Source organism: Magallana gigas, chromosome 2, assembly GCF_963853765.1.
Source record: "Magallana gigas chromosome 2, xbMagGiga1.1, whole genome shotgun sequence".
Classification (NCBI taxonomy): Eukaryota; Metazoa; Mollusca; class Bivalvia; order Ostreida; family Ostreidae; genus Magallana; species Magallana gigas.
In genome coordinates this window covers 37,496,533-37,520,125 of record NC_088854.1, presented here as the reverse complement: position 1 = coordinate 37,520,125, position 23,593 = coordinate 37,496,533, and the positions used below count along the sequence as shown (strand labels likewise).

At 34.2% G+C, this 23,593-nt stretch overlaps 1 protein-coding gene across 1 annotated transcript; it reads left to right on the top strand.

The window, feature by feature from the left end:
* Positions 1 to 12,426: 12,426 nt before the first annotated feature.
* Positions 12,427 to 22,990, top strand: LOC105320924 (von Willebrand factor D and EGF domain-containing protein). The gene is made up of 21 exons (XM_020064373.3): positions 12,427 to 12,507; positions 12,625 to 12,738; positions 12,891 to 13,157; positions 13,313 to 13,360; positions 13,450 to 13,703; positions 13,803 to 13,892; positions 13,974 to 14,115; positions 14,274 to 14,464; positions 15,673 to 15,749; positions 16,249 to 16,318; positions 16,460 to 16,660; positions 16,994 to 17,223; positions 17,323 to 17,455; positions 17,925 to 18,048; positions 18,131 to 18,306; positions 18,679 to 18,947; positions 19,773 to 19,872; positions 20,167 to 20,254; positions 20,856 to 20,983; positions 21,237 to 21,345; positions 22,436 to 22,990. The coding sequence occupies exons 1-21, from the start codon at positions 12,465 to 12,467 to the stop codon at positions 22,579 to 22,581; spliced, it is 3,000 nt and encodes a 999-aa protein (XP_019919932.3). The 5' UTR covers positions 12,427 to 12,464; the 3' UTR covers positions 22,582 to 22,990.
* Positions 22,991 to 23,593: the final 603 nt, after the last annotated feature.

The following is a 23,593-nucleotide window of genomic DNA, read 5'->3' as shown; positions in this document are numbered from 1 at the left end:
AGTTTTATTGGTTTAATCCATGATTTGAAATACATAATTACGAAGTTAACACACTGCATGTTTATTAATTAACCGTAATAAAGTATACGGTACCAATAATAAAGAAAATGTTACCATATTCTTAGCACTTTGTCCTTTAAATTTTCTGATGTCACGTGACTGCAGGCGAGTAGCAAAGTATAGTCGAAGGAGATCCAGATTGTCCATTGTATATATACAATACATTCATACAATGTCAGCGTCGGAACCGGGGGGGGGGGGGGGGCTAGCCCCCCCCCCCCCCCCCCCACACACACACACTTTTTTCAGACTTATACATTATTATAACCAAGATTGATTTGTATTGTTTTGCATTGTTTATTTCATTATTGAATTATTGGTAAAATTCATATGAATTATAAGCAGTTGTAACATATGTACATTATTATAAACATATCCATACACTCTATCGAAGCAAAAGTACACGTCACTACTAGTATTAACGTTATACAATATTCTACAAAAAATAGTGTTCATAAATGCACATTCATAGGAGGAGAGACTCTATAAATCAATAAATCAAAAAGTTATGTAAATAATAATGGTAATTATGGTAATTAATTGGATGTATATACGAATAGTCTGACATTCCCATTTTTTTTTACCAGTTTCACGCATATATATTGCGAGATGGCACAATTGTTTGCGATTGTGAATGGCAAGGAGTTGAACTAACTTAAACATTGAAGGACGAGTCCGGTAATATTTTTTAAATACAATACACGTAGACATTTATAAAAAGGACAGATAAGTATAAAATTGAATTCATCCTCGACTTCACCTAAATTACAATATTTGCAGATATGCATCGATCTGACAGTTCCATTATAACGGCCTTGCTCTACCAAAAGCATATAAATGCGATGACAGTCTATATTTTGTTAAAAAGACAACAAGGTTTTCCGGAATATATTTACGTAAATAAAATTGTACGAAAAAAGTTTCAGGCAGAGACTTGTACAATAAACATTTAGAGGATGACTCGAAAAATGCGTTTCTTTCCTGTATAAAAAAAAAACCAGACAGCCTCTGCTTTACAATTTTTAAGAAAACATTAGTGTTAGCCACATTCTGTGAAAGCCATACTTCATGCATACCCAGTGATACTAATAATTCTCTGACATTAAAATAACTTTTGTTTGGTATCAATTGTGAAATCAATTCTTCATGAATATTGCGTAATATGAAATTTTCTGTTTTAATCAAATTCAACCAATACCTAATGATGCGCAATTTACGCATAATGCTCATGGGTAGACGACCTAACTCTGAATAAACCATGAAGTTTGACGTACATTTTTTAACTTTCAAAATTCTTTTACAAAAGTTTGTGTGAACTCGTTCTATTTCATCACCAGAATGAACCCCATATCTCTGTCAAATATTGATCTGCTTTCTTCTAAATCGCTAAGTGACGCTCAATAATATTCATAGACTTTCAAAACCGGAAAGTTGTTTGCCAAGATCTGCTCTACTGTGTGAAATTGACGCTGTTTCAGCGAAATATACATTTCTTGGTGAAGTCGGGCGAGTGTCATTGCGTTCAATACATTCATATCTCTTAGCCAATGACTTAAAACTTAACCATGAGTAGACCCCGCCTTCGTCAAATCAGAGTTTGTCACGTATACTGCCCAAAGTCCAAGCTCTTGTTAAAGCCTTTTATGTACAAATACCTTTTGTACATAATACCCTTTTATGTAAATTTTGTTTTGTAGACAAATTTTGTATACATAATTTTCTCATTGATTTATGGCTTAAATGATCGGGAGAACTACTTTGAAGTCTATAATTATACAGAAACTTGACAAAATTATTGTTTTGAAACCTACATAAAATTAAATATAAAATCGGACATATAAATATGAATAACTATTTTAGTTATGTTACAATTCAATTCTTTATTCGCTCAAGACCAGTTCACTGGTATTTGAGGTTCAAAATCAGTATATACAAATGTACACGAATACAGTCAAGGATCACATGTACAGTAGAAGTAATAATGACCAAAAAAAAGTTAAAATCACAATACAATAGGTTGTTAAAGTTGGTTTCTGGAAGAACAGACTTTGAAAATTTTCTTAATAAATATTGACAAGTTTTTTAGTTTTTCTACATTAAAAGTATACATGTACAATAGCATGTTCCAATTTATTAATTTGCGAATTTGCCAAAAATACAAATGTTTTGGGTTCTTTAATAATTTTAATCCGCTTAAATTTATTATGGTTCTGTTTTGTCAATTATAAACAGCAGTGGAGAATAAAGATTGAGATATTTATTTTCGTAAGATTTAAAGAATTGATTTTAATATTAATTCTTATGTTTATAACACGTCTTTTGGTCACTGTAAATTATAAATTAATTGAGTTTTGTAATGAACAATGGTTTAGATTTTCTAAAATCATCTATATAAGTTTTCATAAAACTATCTGTAAAAGTACGATTAATGACATAAACTACGTACAGATTTTTAGGTAAAAGTTGACTGTTTTATTCATAGAAAAATAATAAACTAGACTATCTATTGCATGCTGTGATTAGTTATATCAAGCCATACCGGGTATTTCTACGCCATAAAATGCCAAATATACGTAAAATTATGTAATATTATTTTTAATCGAAACATTGTAGATTAGAAAAGAATTTACCGGGAAAAAATCTATATCTGTAGTAATTATCGATGCGGTTATTGTTGCTTTAATAGAACCATTTTAACAAGGCCTTGGACTTTCGGTAGGATGTAACTATCTATTTCTTGCATCAAAACAAGCTAAAAATGACGCTGGTTTCAAGTGAAATATACACCGATTGCGTAGTCTTAGTTCAAAAGCCAGACAAATCTTGTTGATTTCAGAGAGCAATGGCTGAGTGGCCTACAATGAAATAGACAAGCCTTCGCCACATTGCTGTTTGACATCAACTACCCAAAGTCCAAGCTCTTGTTAAAATGGTTCTAAAATAAAAAAAAACAAACAAACAAAAACTACGAAGTACAAACTGTACCAAAGATAATCATTTCATATTATAGGGTAACATTTGATTTTTTATTTTTTAGGGAATATGATTTTGGGTTTTTTTTAGGGGACAACTCTTCAAGGACAGGTGAATGTACTATATTAGGACACATTTATACTTCTTGAATACATACATGTATACCTGCACTGCACTGAAATAGCTCTACAAACGATGTCTTGTAAGTATGTCTTATCATACTGAGAAATGAAACAATACATGTCTATTTTATTACTTTTATATTTAACAGACTTAGACAATGACTGCAGAAATCTTTATTTTGTACTGAATGTTAGTGGCGTCGGAAGCAAATTGAAGAGGGGGGGGGGGGGGGGGGCTAGACTTATCGGTGTTGTTCTTCGACATGCGGACAGCATGACGTCTGGACTAATGACCACAAGCATGTTGAGGTTGTTAATTGTTTCAATTATTTAGGAATCAACCTAAATTTTAATAGGAATTTTAATGTCACGCAGAAAACAATTGCAATGCAGGGTAGGAAACGTATGTTTGGTATTTAGAAAGTGTGTAATGAAACTTATTTAAATATTGAAACTAAATTAAGCATTTTTGATACATATGTACATGTATATATATAGCGTTCTTATCTATGGTTCTGCTTGTTTTGATCAGCAGATAGTAACATCCCACAGAAAGTCCATGCTCTTGTTAAAACGGTTTTAACACTCTTCCCCCGACGTCGAAGCGGGTATTCTTGTTTTACGACTTTGACATTTGCTATAAATAAAGGAAATAAGATTTCAAAAATGTTTTGGCAAATATAGAGTAAATCTTTGTACACTTTTTTCACTAATCTTTCAGAAGTTTGTTGGGGATAACAATCGATGCATAATATGCGGGTTAAATAAACCAAATCAATCGGAGACAAAACCAAACGATTCCCTTTGCTTAGCAAGCTGACGATGTATTATATTATTTTTTATGTTCTCATGCAAAAATACTTTGAATATTTGTATCATTGAAAGGACGCCAATTCTGCTGGTGTAAATATGTGAAAGTCTAAAACTTTCTCAAATCTTTCAAATTATTTGATACTGTAATAACCAAAAAATCGAAACAAACATCTTTATTTAATGGTTTGAAGTATAGTTTTTTGGGGGTTCAAATTTTGATCCTAGAATAATTATCCACCTATACCTTAGGTCAATCAAGTAATTGTATTGCTTAGTAATGGTATCAATTATACAGCTATTGGCTGGGTATGAAGGCAACATATGAATTGTTGGACCTGGAGACAATTATGTTGCCCTAGGCTAAAGTCCAACAAATCATATGTTGCCCTAATACCAAGTCAATAACTGTTTTGTTATATACCCTTCACTACAGATGCAAGTATATTTTCAAGTAGAATTCAGCCATTTATGTCGCACATCTGTTTGAAAATATCCATATGCATTCTGCTGACATCTAATATTAATTAGCTGTGACGTAGTGGTCTAATAATTTTGATGTTGGACCGACGGTCGAAATTTTTAAACGTCACGGATGAATTAATTTTCAATTTGTAGGAATTTTTGCTGGTAATACATATAGAGAAGAATATTTATAAGGGTATAACAAAATTTATTTAACTATAATTTTGTTGCAGGGTCAGATAACGTCGATATCTTTTCCCTCAACATAGTGAAGTCACTGTTTATTTAAAATTAACTATTCTGCGAGATTTTTAATAATAAAACTGTGAACTGTTTGTTATAATATGATTATTTTGAAACTTAATATTTTCAGGGACAAAATAAAGTAACTTTTACATTAAAACCTGAACAATTTTAATGTCAAGTTGTTCACTTTTAAAAGGAAAAAAATCTAATTTTAAATTCTGAACACTCGAATTCTATGGTCATTTTTACGACAGTACTTCGGTATTTTTACCACTTGAAGACCTGAATAGACTTTTTATTTACATATAATTCTTTCAAAATTTTCAAACTTTTTTGCAAAGAACTGTCATGTTGTGAATTTTGAATTTACCGGGTGGCAGTAAATACAAAATTCACGAATTTTGTATTTACTGCCACCCGGTAAATTCAAAATTCACAACATGACAGAACAAATAGAAAATACCTGTGAAATTGGAAAATTTCCTATAACTTAGAGATGATGCAAAAGAAAATTGTTCAGAAACATTTGATACGTTGTTATTGATATACAATGAAATGGTTGTTGCTAAAGGGTTTTTAAGACAAGTATTTAGATAAAAGTCATTGAAGTGTGCAATTTTACAATGGTCCTTGCAAATATATGTAAATATCAAACTCATCCTATAAATGATAAAAATCAAAGTACAATATTTAAAGAAATGAATCGTCTGGCAATGTTTAAGAATCATAAATCTTAGATAAATACAGATTCATTTGGAGCGAAATGATGAATATTTCACAAAACACATGAAGCGTTTATAGAATCTTCTGATACATTTACGGTTCGTAAAATGTCATGCGAAATTAGCGGTTAGTAGACACCAGTGGAACTTCACAAGGGTCGTCGTCATTGACCCTTCCCCCCGGCAGATTCACTCCGTGTCTCGCAAAGGTATCCCCACGCAAAACATGGCGGACCGAGTAATTGCAATGGCGACATACTAATTACTTCCGGTAAAGATCAGCTTTCTGGCAGCGTTGCCTTTCTTTTCTGGTGTTTTCGAACGCTTCACTTGGGACTAAATTTGAACACTTATTAAGATATTCAATAATTGCATAGGACAATTTTTCAAGAGTAACAATGGTTTTCTGTAGGAGTTGATTAAGTTTCCACGGTAGTTGTGCGAGACAGTAGACCAACGGTCGACAATCAAGGAGCAACTTTTGAATGGTTCAAGAAGAAAACAACATTTCATGTCATCGGGAACATCTCCTTTACCGCAGACATTTTCTATAACGATCTTAATCACGATTAATTGTTCAAAAGTACATACTTCTTGCATTGGCCCGCCCGTTTATAAAAGGAAAAGACAAATAAACTATATCTTTACAATGGAGTTATTTTCATTCGTATGGTAAAAGAAACTTCTGGCTAAATATACTTCGCAATTTATCGAAATATCCATATTACTTTATCATTGAATTACAAAATACAATACATTTTTAATAATAAAGTTTTGATGACGGGGGCAAAATTTAAAGACAAAAATGCATTTAAACTGATAACTATATAGTTTAAGTGATTTAACACCCGGGAATATAAACAGAAAACTTAAATATTCACTATGCGTCTTAATTCTACTGAATAAATATAAGTTTATGATTTTATTTCATGGTATCGAGAGGGTTTCGAATTCTGAATGAATCGTTCCCAAGCCGAGAAATCCCTTTGAGTAATTGTGTTATCAACTTCAAACCGTTTTAAAACAGATATCTGGATTTATCTGATAGGATAATCTATCAGTCTGCGATTAAACTGTTCCAGTCGAGTAGAAGGCCCTCTCCGATTCTTAACTATCGGAGAAATCGACTCAAGTTGAAGAACGATGACTGAATTCGAATAAACCTTAAAACAATAATCCCTCATACACCGGATAAATTTTAACAAATTTGGCGGATCGTCACATATCACTTTTCAGAAGGTCAAGCCTCTGCATCTTGTGAAAAAGACTCCACATCTTTAATAAAGTTAAATTTACATGCACAAAGTAGTTTGTAATCTATTTCTTACGATAATCGATTGTTATTCATACAAAATACATGACAAGACAGAAATCTACGCAATCCAGTGAAATGATCTAGTGTATGAATACTAGTATATGCATTCTAACCTGAATGAATTTTGGATGCATTGTTTAGCTTTTTGAATTATAGATTTAGCAATAATAAATAATTTTAAATCGTTCATTGATGTCTTCTTTGTACTTTTGCTGTTGACTGTGTGGGTTACTCTTAATCGATCTTATTATAAAGCCACGATAACAGCACGAACTACAAGGACTGACCTAAGACTCCAATTGAGTTGTAGCACCTTCACATATATGGAATATTGGCTGTTCCTTTTGTGTAACGTTCTTTTTGACAATAATGGCAATTTAGGTACTTTTACTTACCTTTTACGGATAATGAATGAAATGGTCTAAAGATGTAAATATAAACAGTAAAATGTTTTATTTCGTCTTCCATTCGGTCTATGGAAGTAGCTTAAGCTGGTTATGCGTGTTTTATGCAATGCTAGCTGCCTTCGAATTCGTTCTCGCATGTGGCACCAAAGAAAGCATTTAAGGCAAAATGAGCTGTATTTTTTAGAATTTAATTTTGCTGCAAAAATTTGCTAGTAGGATAAGTCTGCATGTAACTTAAACTTTGATAGTAAAAAAGATTTGAAAATATCATTAATTTTTGTCAGAAGAAAGATTTCTCTTCTAAGGAATATATAGCAGGTCAATTTTTGTACAGGACGACAATAATTCAATTTTACTTCAATTAAAGCTTTTTAATGGCCTCTCCCACAAAAATAGGGCTAACAGTTATTAAAAAACAACGATATATTTAGTCATTTAGTATAGTAAATAATATTTTGTTTAAACAAAATTTCAGCATGAAAATTGCAACTCATATTGCTTTAAATATTGTTTGAAGTATTTCTTTACAGCGACTATGTTTATTGCAATTATTCAGATTTAGTGTCTCAAATACATGTTTTGTATCTTCTATTTAGGGCTTTTTTTTACTTCATTCTGTTAAAGGCTACGGATCGCACTAACAGTTAAATTCACTATTTGTCTAGATGATACAATACAAAAGATAACACTCTTTATGATACTGAACTCTTAATTTCATTCATTGAAGAAGATACTTAGTGAACCCCCAGAGGTTACAAGGTGCTTTATGACGGCTATTTACATTATTATTCTCTAACATATTAAACTCTGTTCCCAGATGATTTGTGTTGGAATGCTTGGGATATAAACCGAGGATATCAGGGTGTAAAACCACGGGAACTTCCAAAGAGTTCACTGAGAATAGAAATTTCTCTACGGCAACAGTACTAGTCCGACAGGGGGCGCTCTGTGCTGACGACATAACCTTCGTGTCTGTTCGAATCAAGAAGTTTTAATGTCTTGGAACGTCCCCTACCGGTGCATCTAGCCATTAAATGGTCGTTAACCTAGAGTCAAGCAGGTTTCTGAGGAGAAACTTTCCGTTTTTACCTTTGGTTTGTTGTGGAGTTACGTGCGGCTACTGTCTTGAAAGAACGGTTGTTTAGCAGTCAGAAAGCGAAGCTCACCGCGTGAGCAAGCTACTAACGTGTCATCGAGACTAAAGAGCATGTATCATTGCTGAGTGTTGGATGCTTTGTCTTCTTTACCTTTAGTCATTAGAATTAAACTTACAATTGAACTAGAGAATTTTAAATTTATATCGTTAGGATGACTGTTAAGTGTATCCCTTGAATGATCTTTAATTCAAAATTGGAACTGTCATTGGTTTCCAGAAACATGCAGCATAAATAACAAATATTCTTCTTTTGCACCAGATACATTTGTTTAAACGAAATTTTAAGACTCAATTAGTAGAGAAGGGATTCAGAAGCCGTTTGGTGAATCTCCAATGACTCAACGAATTATACATTTATCATTGTTGTTATCAAAAATTATCTGATACCATGTTTAATTAGTTGAGAAAACTTCTATTACACACATCTATGTATAAAAACAACGGCAATCTTTAATCTCAAGGATTAAACAAACGTATTCGATCTTCATCATCCATAGTTTTAATTATGCAATCTCATGACCGGGCAACGGAATCGGGAGAATTCGATTGTTGTGCAGTGACGTTCTAAGACATATCAACATCAAAACGCAGATATTCCTGGTTCTATCTCCCGGAAGATAATGTAACCGATAACCCTAGCCGAGAATTCACAGACACGGAAAGGAACTGGTGACGGGGGGAGGTGCTGGCTCCATCGATCACACGGCACCGGAACGCCGCGGCCCCAGACCCACCGACTACAAAGATCCTCGCTCGACTCCGTGGCTCTTACCTAATGGCTTCTGTAATTGGCCGAAACATCTTCATATAACTTTCTCTTTCCCTTCCATCTAGGATTCGGTGGGCGATTTATTTTTGATATCTCTCCTATTCTATTTTTCTCTGTCCCGAATAATTTGATATCATTTGAAAGGAAGTTTTCGGATTTATTTATGTTTCACAACATTGGAAATATCCTATGATAGAGATTGTTTGATTAAAGTGTTTTCTGGTGTTTTTCTGATATAAAACTGAGAGAGAGAGAGAGAGAGAGAGAGAGAGAGAGAGAGAGAGAGAGAGAGAGAGAGAGAGAGAGAGAGAGAGAGAGCTAGCTCTGTCTATGCCAAAGTTATCATTGTTTTAAAATCAATTACTATTAGATATTATGTTTGAGCATCAACAATTTTTAAAAAAATTACAATAAATGACGGAAATAATTTAAAAGAAAATATAATGTGATAATTAAAAACAACTGATTTAATAACTTTTGAGTATTTCAAATTTCTAAATAATTCATGTTTATTAAAATTTTCTAAATAATTCATGTTTATCTAAATTTTCAATTCTAAAAAATCAAATGATTTTACGATAAAAATATCCCTTTACTTACTTTACTTACTTTTTTTCTCACTGTCTAAGCATATTTCATCATGAATATTCCGGATTCATAATTTAAATTCATTTGCTTAAAACGTAAATAATACGTTCAGTTTCAACAATTTCATAAAGACGAATAATTCATTTCAAAATTCTAAAATAAAATAGACAAGGAAATGAAAAATTCCTGCCCTAACACGCATTTAGAAATTAGAGATAACTTTTATGGCCAAATGAAATTAAGAACATGCACGTGATATATTGAATTATTTTGCAAAGTTGTGTGAATTCTAATTAAGAATTGTATAGCAAAAAGTTTTAAAAGTATCGTGTTACTGTAACACTAATTTGATTACAATTATTTTATTGTTAATTTTTGTAGTTGTTGTTGTTTTCATGTTTTTCAAAATTTCAAATTAATAACTATTTTCAAAACATAATGTAAATTGCGGTAAATCTCCAGATGTATTGAGAAAAAAAACCCGTTAGGATATTATATTGTCATTTCTATACAGTAATCAATCATGGATTTGAAACTTTAGTATTAGACGTTATAATCGAGTTCGATAGCAGTTTTGCAAATGATTTCATAGCTATGTTTTGGGTGAAAGAAGAAGATTTGTCGGTAAGTTATGAAAATTGTTTTAAAAAAGATTTTAGGGAAAAAACTAAAAAATCAATAGAATTAAAAGAGTTAAATCTATTCTAAATTTAAAAAAAACAACTATTGAGTAAAACTTCCCTCTAGCAGACGATCAGAAACTCCAAATAAGACAGTTTTCTTGTCTGTGATTGGTTTAATTGAGCATACAGTTCTTGTTTCAGCAAATCCCATTTTTTGCAGGAAATGATTAACACATGAATAATTGGTGTATCTTCTTAGTAGAGGTCTTGTCTGTGCAGCTATGAAAGTTTATAATTTTCTGCAATTGCTGTTTCTCTTCATTGTTTACCATACTTTTACGGTCAGTGCATATCAAATACATTATCAGGCCTGCAATACTAACTCGATGTTGATGGGGAGGGGGAAATTTTTTGTTCTCCATTTTTTTTCCAGCAAAGCAATGCTTTTAATCCCCTTACAAATTTTTTTTTAGAAAAAACCAAAAAAACAAACATACCAAAACATTCTCAGGTTCACTTATGTTATTATTCCAATCACTTGTAAAACATAATTAATAAAAAAAAATGCAAAAACATGACGACTTCATTGTTGATACTTTTTTGTAATATCGGTATCTAATTAAAGAGGATAACATCACGACAACAATCACAGAATCAAACGGAATCAAGTTCGATCAGTAAATATTGAAATTAAAAAAGAAGATTCTGGCATATATTCTAATTAACTAATGAATTTGTCGGTCAATTTAAAATTGACCCTACCAGTTGCATACTTGACCATAATTATATTTCACAAAAGTTTACTTACATGACGTTATTACTGATCCAATTCTAAAAACAAATTAAAATATTTTTTTCCACAACTTTTGAATTCACAGTGTGTTCTGAACACAATTTTATTTTCGTTCTTAACCTATACCAGAAATTCGGAGCCAACAATTTTCTTTCATAGAGTTTAAATTTAATAAAGAGATGCAATTAGTATAACGAACTGATTTACAACACGTAACGGTACAAGATAAATCGTTGCTAAATCAACAGACGGGTCAGAAGAGGTTGTTAACCTAAATTGTTTAGGATAATGATAGAAGGTCATGAACCCCCCAAAATATCCACGACCCCACCCACACCAACCCACCCTCCCGCACATCAACACTCCACAGCAGGTATTGGTTTTTTTCTTGTAAACCGCTTTCAGTCAGATACCCACAGCCCCCTTAAAAATTAGTTTTAGTATACATTTCCGTGAAATTGATTTTGATCTTGCTTCACGGCATATCAATACTGCATAGCTTAAAGTCTCAGGTGTAAAAAAAAAAGTCCCATATATATAAGCGAAAAAGGTAATGACATATGAATAAAGTTTTTTTTAAATATCAAGAGACGAAAACTTCTAATCGATTTTGTTTCTCATTAATAAAAAGCGTCTGACAATAATCTTAAAACAAGTATGATAACTTAACAGATCCAAGTCACTAGTGTTCATGTAAAGAAAGACAACTCATGAATTTTTAAAAGATGGCTGAGTGAGAGTTTGTGTTCAAAGTTAATTAATTTTAGATGCGTACTTCTAAGAACAATATGGTTGCTGCATCTCAGTATGTAGCCTGCATAAGATAATTTTGCCCAAGAGTAATATTAGACTCCAATCTTCTTTTGACCTTGGTAGATACTTTAAAGCAAAGAATGCAAGCATCTATAATTTACGTCGGTCGATTCATTGTACAAATTCTCTCGAGACATCACTTTAAGATAAAATCGCAGCGTAGCTTTAGAAATGTTGCATTGTCTCAACTAGTTGCTTTGTTGCCTTAATGCATATTCAAAGCACTTCGCTAATTAATCATTGTGGTTTGCCATAATAAAACCGTCTCTAGACAAAACTCTTATCTCTTAAATAAATGCAAATCAAATCCATGATATGGTCGTATTTGAATAAATGTGTCAATGCGACAAAAAGTCATTAACTTGGCACAAGAGAGAGAGAGAGAGAGAGAGAGAGAGAGAGAGAGTAAACTAACAAGAAATATTGGCACATGATATAAAATCAGAAGGTCATAATTCCCTTTATCTTCCGTGTCGTACTCGATTGCACAACGCACTGGGTTCAAGTACTTGTCCGTTTGCCATTCTTTTCCGATTTCAATTTTCTTATCATGCGACATACTTGTGGTCACTCATACCAGTGCCTGGTGCTGCACTTATACAATGGAGATGATCTTCCTCCTTTTATCTCTTCCCTTTGTTCTTAGTAAGACTTTTTTGGCAAAATATTTTTAAGTTCGAAATCAAATAAGAAAATCACGACTGATAATACGTGTATTGGTAATGTTTGATTGCGTTGAATCTCATTTCTTCTATAATCCAGCATATGACCCATGTCTACCAACCAATCACATGGATCAGACCGATCTCCACAGAAGTGCCCTGTTCCAACCGGAACCCACAGACATGGAGTTGTGTGACCGTCACATTCAAGAGGGTAATCGGGGGTCTAAACTCCTAAAGGAGTTATACCCCTTTTTTAAAGCTTGCTTATATTAATAAATATACGTGTACCAAGTAAAGAAGCATTTTTGAAAAGTTTTATTTTTCTTTCTTCGTGTGCTTATATATGTTGTTGTTTTTGGACAGGTTGGCATGTTTTTAATGGCGGTAACTCCACCATTCCAACACACTGCGTCACCGAGTACCACTGCGGTACAAAGTACCCGGTATGGATGAAGGGCACGCTGCCCTCTGTAGGAGTTACCGCCAGCAGACAGGGCTGCATTGCGATGACCTCTGGCACTTCCGGTTCTTGCTGCGAACTGACCATAGACATTAAAGTAAAAAACTGTGGACATTTTTATGTCTACCATCTAAAACCGACACATTTTTGCCCAATGGCGTATTGTGCGGGTATGTATACTTATGATAGTATTTTTAAAAAGTTAAAACTAAAAATGTAGGAGATACTAGTATTTAATGTCATGTTATGGTATTTTTTAAAAAAAGATTAAAATTTCATTTGTAGTGTCTTATCAAGATGTATATCTTTGTTTATGTACATGTAGGCGAAACTTACACATGCAATGTCGGAGGTTCTGGCGGACAGTGTAGAGGTAAATTCTTGATATTTTGTTGTTGCAAAAATATGTAGCTCAATTTTAAAAGCCAATAACAAACCGATTTTAAACATTATCAATAACAGATCCTTTCCCAAAGATGACCGATTTTCCTGTGCTCGGTAAACCGGAAGTTGTCCAAAATTCAACGGTCAGATTTCCTTGCGAGGTACAATATCCCCTTGGTCAACCAGGTGTTGGGTTTGAGGTCACGTGGACAGTTGACGGACACACCTTGGTGGATCCTTCTAATGGTGTTGTAATTGTAAACCACCTGACTGGAGACTCGCGAACAGCCTACCTGGACTACAGCATGCTCAAGGGTAACCTAGGGAAAACAGTAAGCAATCAAACGTTACTTCATAGAATATATTTTATTAAAACAACACAGATATTCTACATTTTAAATGTAATTAATTTTTACAATTTTCAAATTCAGTTGAAGTGTAGGGTCAGAAGCTATTTCACGAATACAACCTATTTGAAGAGTGATAGCTTAAGCAGCGATGGATATTTCTGCGGGATCAAGGTTTGTAACTTATTAATAATGTCTATTCACTTTTTATTCATTCTAACTTTGTTCACTTTTGGACACATTCATGTGTTTTAGGTTCTGACTGAGAGAATAGTGGTCGACGAAAAGGGCCCGGAGAAAACCGTCCAGGTGGAATCAACAATTCCGATTCCTTGCAACACAGCGCACGTGCAAGATGAATGCAAAATAACATTTAGCGTGGACACACACACTAAAGGTTGCATTATGAAAATAGTTCTTTGTTATGATATACGATAAGCCATAACTATATACCAGTATAAAATTACAAAATACATGAAATGAAGCTTTGAAATTCAAGTTAAATATCAAAATTTCGCTTTTCACATTCCATGCAAGTTTGTTGTTTACTTTTAGATGCCATGTTTTCAACGTGTAGTTATGACATCAAACTTGACCCCGTAACTGGCAAATATCTGGGTTCCTTTAAAGTTACCGCTACTAAGGACTTTGTTAGTGATGGGAGCCAGACCCACGAGGTTTCATTCAATCCGATAGTCAGTTTCAACCACCCAGTATGGTCAAACTACAATGTCCATCCGATCCACGTTAGTAATTACTGGTTACTAGTATGTTATTTATGAAGAAGGATGTTTCGTTTAAAGGTATATGTGGCGTATTTTTAGTGAATAACAATAATAAGATCTGATTATTTGCTTCATTTCTTTACTAAAGATAGGACTTCTACACAAATTACGCTTTTTAAGTCAATCGCATAACAAAGATACAAGAAATCGAAGAAAAATATTTTTTATTTTTTACCGGCACGGTAAAAAATACAAAAGATTTGAATAACTCCGCCTTAAATGGGTCACGTGACGTACATCCATATCAATGGCGACAACGAGAAAGATAGGTACTTGTATACCGTTAAGTTTGACAGATTTGGCAATGAAAGAAAAAAGAGACAGACTGACAAGGATAGGAACGACAGGAGATTGTCATCGGAAACCACTTAGATTGATGGAATGGGAGAGGAATTAAAGCCGAAATAAACTTAAATTTCCATCATGAAGTTGTAAGGGTTTAGCTAGTCAGGTTCATGCTCCATGTGTTCCGTGTCTTTACTTAAATAAGTTATAAATACCAAGTGGATTTTTTAGAGGAATTTTTGAATAAAGAATAAATAAACGCTGTCAGTACATGAATCCCTCAGGAAGAGGGGGTATTTACTCCGTTTACCGTTTCGATGAAGCTAAAATCGTGTTTCATCTTTATTACTCATAATTAACAATTTGTATTGTTCTCCATTAATGAATATCGGAATATTAATGCTTCGAGTACCATCTGATATAAGAATTATCTAATGTACGACATGAAAAACGTGATTCTAATTTGTAAACAAACTGTTCTTCCATCGTGTTTTCAATGCTAGGATTTCCCGCACTCATGCGCAGTGGCGTTATGAATGGCGGGTCACATTGCGTAATATTTATCAGACGTGTTTAGAGACAAGTTTAGAGACAAATAACTAAGGACAGAACATGTTTTTTGGGTTAGAGTTTGTGAAACAAATAATAATAAGAAGCATGATGTATATTTTTACTCAAACTCATGTCAAAATTTTTACTCCAAATACGCCAGATATACCTTTAAGTAATTTCTGACTCTTAAAGACCAATAATTGTATGGTAAACAGTCTTGTATAGGGCGTACACTGTTTGTCCAGATTAACTAATGTGTACAACTTTACCAAAACTTTGATCAATGTACCAATGATGTAAATTAAATGACTCACAACCATTGTTTTGATCAGGTGACCACAGAGAACAGTGAACATGGTCACTGCAATGCCCATGGTGATCCTCACATGATCCGAATGGACTATAGAGGGTAAGGCTTATTACCGTAATTCTCAAATGATCCGAATGAACTGTTGAGGGTAAGGCTTATCACATTAATTCTCATATGTAATGATCCGAATGCATGGACTTCAGATGCCGGTAAGACTTATCATATTGATTCTCATATAACCCAAATGGACTGCAGAAGGTAGGGTAATCACGATAATTCTTATATGATCCGAATGGACTAAGCAGCCGATAAGCAGACTTAAATCACGATAATTCTTATATGATCCGAATGGACTAAGCAGCCGATAAGCAGACTTAAATTACGATAATTCTCATATGCTCCAAATGGACTACTGAGGCCGGTAAGACATATCACGGTGATTCTCATATGACCCGAAAGAACATTGGAGGATAAAACTAATCAAAGTGATCCGAATAAGATCCAAAAGTACTGTAGACGGTATTGCATTAAAACATACTGTAGTGGATTTGCAGATTGCAGTAAAATAATATGCATGGTTTTTTTTTTATTTTGCCAGACAAACTAACGTTTACGTGACGGGCGAGCTGACAATGTATGAATGTAAATCATCAAACAAACCGTTACAGGTAAATAGCCACAAGCACAAATATTCTATGTGCATATAGATGTATATTCATTTCGTTCTGAATAACACATTTCTTTGAAGAGAATTTAGAAACCCTTATTTTTTTTGGATATTGTAAATTAAAGGGCTTATTTCCAATCAGGTCCAGGTGAAAACATGGCCTTGTGGACATTACCATCCTTGTATTTGCGCTTTGGTCGCTAGAGAGGGGAATGACGCTGTACAGATTGACATGTGTGAGAAAAGAAAGAACCAACACGCCGTACCGGAACTCACTATCTTGTCAGAACGAGGCCTGGACGGAACTACTGTCGAACGGGATCGAAGTGGGAAAAAATTCTTTGTAATGTCGCATAAGTTGAAATTATTTAAATTTGTCTGCTACGTGTGTGGGTGTGTTGGTGGATAGGGGTGGGGTCTTGAAATGTCAATTTGGATGGAGTTTTGTAGATTTGATTCCATGCACAATGGTTCAAGACTGCGTTTCAATGATTTGTTGGGTCATTACTAGTAAGATGAGAGAGAGAGAAACTCACGAAATCTACGGAATATTAGCACCCGCGAATATTAACGATTCCACAGTTGTTTGCAAATATAAACAGATGATTAGAAATTATGTTTGATATAAGAAGTCATGGCCATAAATGGAATAATCACATTTTCAATCCTTGTTTAGATTAACTTTCCGTCTGGCGCACGTGTTGTTGCTAGTACCTATGTACTTACTCACGGTCACAATGAAAAGGACGGGATGATGGACGTCGACATTCAGGCTCCTCCAGACAACAAGGGCTGTGGCCAGGGCATATGTGGGCTTTGGAACGACAATCCTCACGACGACCTTCTTGGTGCTGACGGGAAACATTACTCAAACCATCAAGTCGCCGAGTTCGCCAACACATGGCGGTAAATTCAAATTTCTTATTTAACAAGGCAATTCATATAATTAATACCGCTTTAAAAAATATTAAAAAATTCTTTAGGTTCGATTTTGTTTTGTTTTAGAGTGAAGCCATCAGAAAGCCTCTTTAACCAAGTTTTAACCTATCAGCCTCATTACTCTGTTCAGCACGCCTACTGCACCTGCAGTAACGGAAGAGTAGATTGTACTAAGGGCTCCAAAAACCCCCACAAACGTGTAAGATATTTCGCAATTTCAGATTTACTAGAGCTTTTGGGTTAGAGAATATATATACCTATTTACTGGCGGTGACGATGGCATGGAAACTAATTCACGGTTAGATGGAATATCGAGTTTATTTGTTGTACTTTTACTAAGAAAATACGCTTTTTATATTTTTATAAGTTACAACTTAATATGCGTCAATAAACGGACCTACCTCCTTGACATTCATTTTTGAGAGCAAGTTGTACAGTTTCTGCACTAAATGGTCGATAATTAACATTTGAAGAAAAGATATTGTAGTTACTTCAGATATGCTTGCTTTTCTTAATAAAATATTACTAGTATATTTAAACAGCAAATGCATAATTAAGTATTAATAATACGAGTACATCATAAGAACACGATATATACATAAGGAATTTATTTTTAGTGACAACGTGCTGGCCTTTTCTGAAGCTTAACATATTTTTTATGAACATAGAGTTGCAATGGAAAATGTCGATCAGTGCGCATGTCTAGACTTAACCGACACCACTACAGACGGTACTCCGATGACGACATTGATGGCGAAGTACCTGTCGATGACGTAATAATCAAGAAAAGACGTATGCCTATTTCTTGTACATATTCTATTTTCAAATTGTCTTTGATTTGCAAAGTCGTATAACCTGAAATCTCTTTCGACAGAAAATTTCAATTACAAACCACGTGACGTGTTCCCAACGACGACAGGGATAAGCGAGGATGAGGCCAGAGGGATTTGTCAAACTGGCCTGAGTAAGGCTACCCTGTATACCCGGTGCCACGACGAGCCGGGCATGAACCTTACCGCCCTGGTTGACTCCTGCATGGAGGATGTCAAGGTTGACGTTCCATATATTGTAACCCAACCATTTACTTTATAAACAAAGGACCCCCCCCCCCCCAAAAAAAAAAAATAAAAAAAAAAAAAAAGAAAGAAAAAGCTCCCATAACATTTTTCAAACACGAGCAATATGCAATCAACAGAATTTGTTAAACCGCAACTGTAAAGGCAAATGTTGTTTGTGCCGGTGTATTTAATTGCCTTTTTGAAATTGAGACTGAGAAATAAATGTGAGAATACTCTATGGAACAATTTATTTTAAATTAGAATTTTTAAAATTTAATTTTAATGGCCCTGGAAACTTCAAACAAGTTTCTTTGAAATTGATTAAAAATTGATGATGTTAATTTGGCGGGTTTCCTTTTTCAAGGCTTCGGGGAGTGATCTGTTTCTGGTCACGCAATTGTCAACATTTGACAGCCTGTGTCAAAACGAGGTAATGAAGAAACTATCCAATTACAAGACAAGCCCGGATGGAGACCTCATTCCTCCTCTTGACGTCACGGATCACGTGTGCCCTAACCAATGTAGCCTTAAGGGCGCATGCTTTTTAGGCCACTGCAGTTGTCAACCCGGCTATACTGGGGTCGATTGCAGCATAAACTCGAATGACTCTCCCAGTATCGTTCAAATTAGAGGGTACGTGTTCATGAGCCACAAAAGAGGATAATACACACCTTTTTCTGTAAAATTAGAAAATATCGCAAGAAGATTAACATGTATAAATTACTATTACGTAGTTTTGGGAGTTGATTTTAATCAACTCTTTGATGCAGTTACTGTTGCAAAACGGAAGTGAAACAGTGTTTGAAACTAAGCAAAAATCTTCACCGCCGACAAGACATAGTTCTTGAAAATAAACCATAAATTAATTGATATGTATTCAAAAGCATTGTTTTTCAAGAAAATAAATACCTTGAAAATGGTCTGATTTCAAACGGTACGACAATTTAGATACTTTTTTGGTCGTATGTAGTTCAATAAGACTGATTCGCTGTCATTGATTACCAAAGCGCCATTTCTACAGCGGTAGAGTTTGGAATCAATGAACTGCCAGACCATCCAATCTCAAGAAAGATCCAGTGTTGGCGCAGACAAGACTTTATTATTATTTGCTTGTTAAAAAATGTAAAGATGCAATTTTCCAGAAATATTTCGTTTACTGATACATAATGCATCGTATGTGTGGGGGCGTTAATTCTATCTTTAAAAATTACACAACATGATTCATATGGGGGTTTTCGTCTATAGCTACATGTAGGAATTCTTATTGAAAAGGTAAAAAAATTTCATAATCATTCATAGCGAAGAAACCCCTTGCCGTGTGAAATTACATATCGTTGATTTGAAAATGAATAATAATCAATAAAATCAACCGACCGTACTTTAGTACTTTGATTAATTATACAGCGTGTAGTCTAGTATAAGATTTAGTTAGTCACTGTTTCATTTCCTGTTCTGTAGAGACGGCCTTTGTGACATCAGAAGAAGACCTTGCCTACAAACTAATGTTATTGCAGAAAACATTATGGAAACTGCAAATCTTACATGTAGATTTGACCAGGTAGTATATTTTAACATGTTCCTTGGTACTGTATACAGAGAAATGTTCGGCCCTGTTTTATTTTTGCTTTTCTTGTCAGCGGGCGAATTTAAGAGTGAGCGAATTCTAATTTCTCACATTATCTCTCTTTTAGTACAACTGTGTCTGGGCGGAACGGGGCGAAACCGTATACAAGTGTAGAAGGCGAAAATAACAGGGGCGAAAATAATCCTATGTACAGTATTCTGTGTCATTAAAATAGTTATTCATTTGGAATACACAAACACTAATGTTTGATAATTTTTTGCATTTTAGGAATCAGGAAACTCAGAAATGCTGGCGGCTGAACTTGTGTCCGCATGGGAAATCCTGTGTTTTGTGCCTGTTCACGGCGTATCCAACGGCAAGAGTTCAATCATAACGCAATATAAAAGATAAACATAGCTTAGTGATACTTAGAAGTTTAAATATCATTTTAAACTTTCGTGTGACCGCCATGGGTTTAAGTACCTATTAGCACAGCATAATATTTTCACAGCATATATCAATTTTTAAAACAGTTAACGAGGTCATGTAACAGTTAAACAACACTAATTAACCAGATTATATTTTAAGTATTTTCGTTCAGCAGTTTTCAATTATAACAAGTTTGGTGCGTTACGAAAAATGGTAACTCTTAAGTTTTCAAAAACTTATTATAAAGCACAAAAAGTATTACAATATTTTACATTAGTATGCTACACTATTTTACAGCAGTAAATAAGTACACATAAAGTATACATTATTTATACCACCTATTGCAATTAAAGGGGCATGGTCACGATTTTGGTCAACAATCATTTTTTTTTCGTTTCCAATGTTTTTAATGTTTCAGTAAGGTATTTCTAATAGTCAACCAAAATTTGAGTGTCATCGTTCGTGTTATAAGCGATAAACAGAGGTCGCACGTCAAAATTCAGTCAAAATGTTAGTGATTATGATACAGATAGTATGTCCGTTTTCAGGCAACACGTTGCAACAGTACAACATTTCCATCTCGCTGGATGGTGCAACCTTTAGCTCGCCGCATACATTTACGGTGTATGACTCTGTGTGTTATCAATGTGACGTAACAGGAAGCTGCCATTTAAAGGTTCGTAATATACCAGCATCTGCAGAAATAGCAATGCACAATATTTGGATCAGTAATGTGTGAAGGTCTCATTAATATGTCTAACCTTGGTTTCAGTTTTCGTGGAACAAACAGACACGTAAATTCGCAAACAATGGTCTTATCAATTAGAAATGTCGTCACTGGTTTAATAAACACTTGACTTTGATGATCAACCAAACAACAAAAACCACTTCATTTGGTGTTCATTTATTCATAAATATTTCATTGACAGAATGACGCCTGTTTGATCGGCGGCCATTGTTATCCGTCAGGGTACATCAATACAGAGCACGATAAAGTGTGTGATCCTTCCCGGTCACAGACTGAGTGGTCAAATACTGGTAAGTACTGGTCCCAGAATCTGACACTGGTAAGTACTGGTACTGTCCCTAGAATCTGACTGGTAAGTACTGTTCCCAGAATCTTACACCGGTAGGTACTAGTATTGTCCCTAGAATCTGACACCTGGAAGCACTAGCTCCAGAATCTGACACTGGTAAGTACTGTTCCCAGAATCTGACACCGGTAAGTACTAGTACTGTCCCTAGAATCTGACACTGGTAAGTACTGTTCCCAGAATCTGACATCGGTAAGTACTAGTACTGTCCCTAGAATCTGACACTGGTAAGTACTGTTACGAGAATCTGACACCGGTAAGTACTAGTACTGTTCCCAGAATCTGACAATGGTAAGTACCAGTACTGTCCCTAAAATCTGACACCGGTAAGTACAGTCCCCAGAATCTGACACCAGGAAGAACTAGCTCCAGAATCTGACACTGGTAAGTACTGGCTCCAGAATCTAACACCTGTAAGTACTGGTTTCAGAATCTAACACTATGCATTCGGTGTATATTTCACTCAAAAACAGCGTCATTTTTAACTTGTTTTGACGCAAGAAATAGAAAGTTACGTCCTACTGAAAGTCCAAGGCCTTGTTAAAATGGTTCTACATGAAAGTACAGGCCTCGGTATCAGTCACAGAGATATTGGTCTGTTATAAGTAAGTTTGGGCCCCAGAATTAGTCACAGACCTTATGGTCTTTTACGGGTTTGTATCAGAATCGGAAGCAGATTTGCATTCGTAACAGAATCAAAGCATTGCTTTCAAAAATAATTTTTTCAAAAACTTCAGATTTTGTTTCTAGTTCCTTTTGTTGTAAATAAACTACAAATCATCTTGAAACAAATTAAGCAAAATCAAATATTTTTAACATAATAGTTGACTCTATTAACATAGATGAATAACAAATTCATATAATATAATTTGATCAATATTGATTCATTTCCTTCATTGTAGTCATCGATCAAATTCTTTAAAGCAATATATGACTTGTTATGAGTTAATTCTCATTTTATTTCAAAGGCAATGAAATCTAAGCTGATTGTTTAATGTGTTTGTTTTTGGTATTGAATGCGAATTGTCTTTCAGCCGTGGATCACTATACAGCTCTTTCATCTGGGTGCCAGTGTCACCACGACCCATCGAGCTACAACTGCGCTTGCTGTAGAAACGGTGGCTGTCAATGCATTCATCATCCAAACAAGTGCTCCGAATGCTCAGTTCTCGGCTGTTAAGTCGATATATTGTGAAACAAATATGTAAAATGCATCGCATGTTCTTCCTCGTTAAATAATCATTGTAATTAACGATCTATCTAGATAGGTTCTGCTACATGAGTTTGATGCATCGTTTTGAAATGATAAATTCATATTAGGGAAATATGTACGTGTGCTGAGCTTAAATAAGAAATAAAAGGATACTTTGTGACGAAGCAATATTCTAGGTATTTTATGTTTAATTCATAATTGAGCAATTTGCTAAATGACGAAGCAATTTTCTCACAATTTATATTCTTAAAAAGGTTTGTTCCCGTTTTGCACACATTTAAAAATTAGGTATCGAAGAAATGTGTGCGAAACGGGTTTTGACCAGGTGAGATAATTGTTTAATGGTTAAAATCTGTATCACAGTTCCTGTGAAGGAAATTAACAATTAAATAAATAAACCATATTACTGGTAATTGATATTTACATTTATTTTATGTTACAATATAAGTTGCATAAAAGCACATTTACATGATAATTGAAATCCATGTTCTTGAATATAATATACATCAAATTGGTCATGAACATTTTCATTTAGTTCTTTAAACTAAAAGATTATTGCGAAAAATTTGTACATGTGGTGCTTTTCTTTAACTTACTGCATTTGGGAAGTACATAATTAAGTAAATGTTTATGACCATGAAATATGATACCATGTATTGATAACTGCTGAATTCAATATGTAAACCGCCGAGCTTGTTGAGCAGGAAAGTAACAGCAAGCAAAGCATTAGCCATGATGAACCACTAAGTGTAAGTGATGAGCCTGCAAAATGTAATACTGTTGCATACTGAATGTTATTTATGCTCCAAAATATAGTCACCTTATCAATTGATGCAAAAAATAAATAAGAATGACAATTTACATTTGGATGGACACTCTATACAGGATAATGTCAAGCTTGGATAGTAATCTTCAATGAGATACAGTCATTTGGAGACATTTTGAATCGCATCGCGTTTTTGTTCTCGGACGTTTGAAG

Coding starts and splice junctions, on each gene's coding strand:
- LOC105320924 (XM_020064373.3), top strand. CDS start 12,465: ATGGAGATGATCTTCCTCCTTTTATCTCTTCCCTTTGTTCTTA. Junction 14,116..14,273: donor CGTGGACACACACACTAAAG/GTTGCATTATGA, acceptor GTTTACTTTTAG/ATGCCATGTTTTCAACGTGT. Junction 17,224..17,322: donor GAGTTCGCCAACACATGGCG/GTAAATTCAAAT, acceptor GTTTTGTTTTAG/AGTGAAGCCATCAGAAAGCC.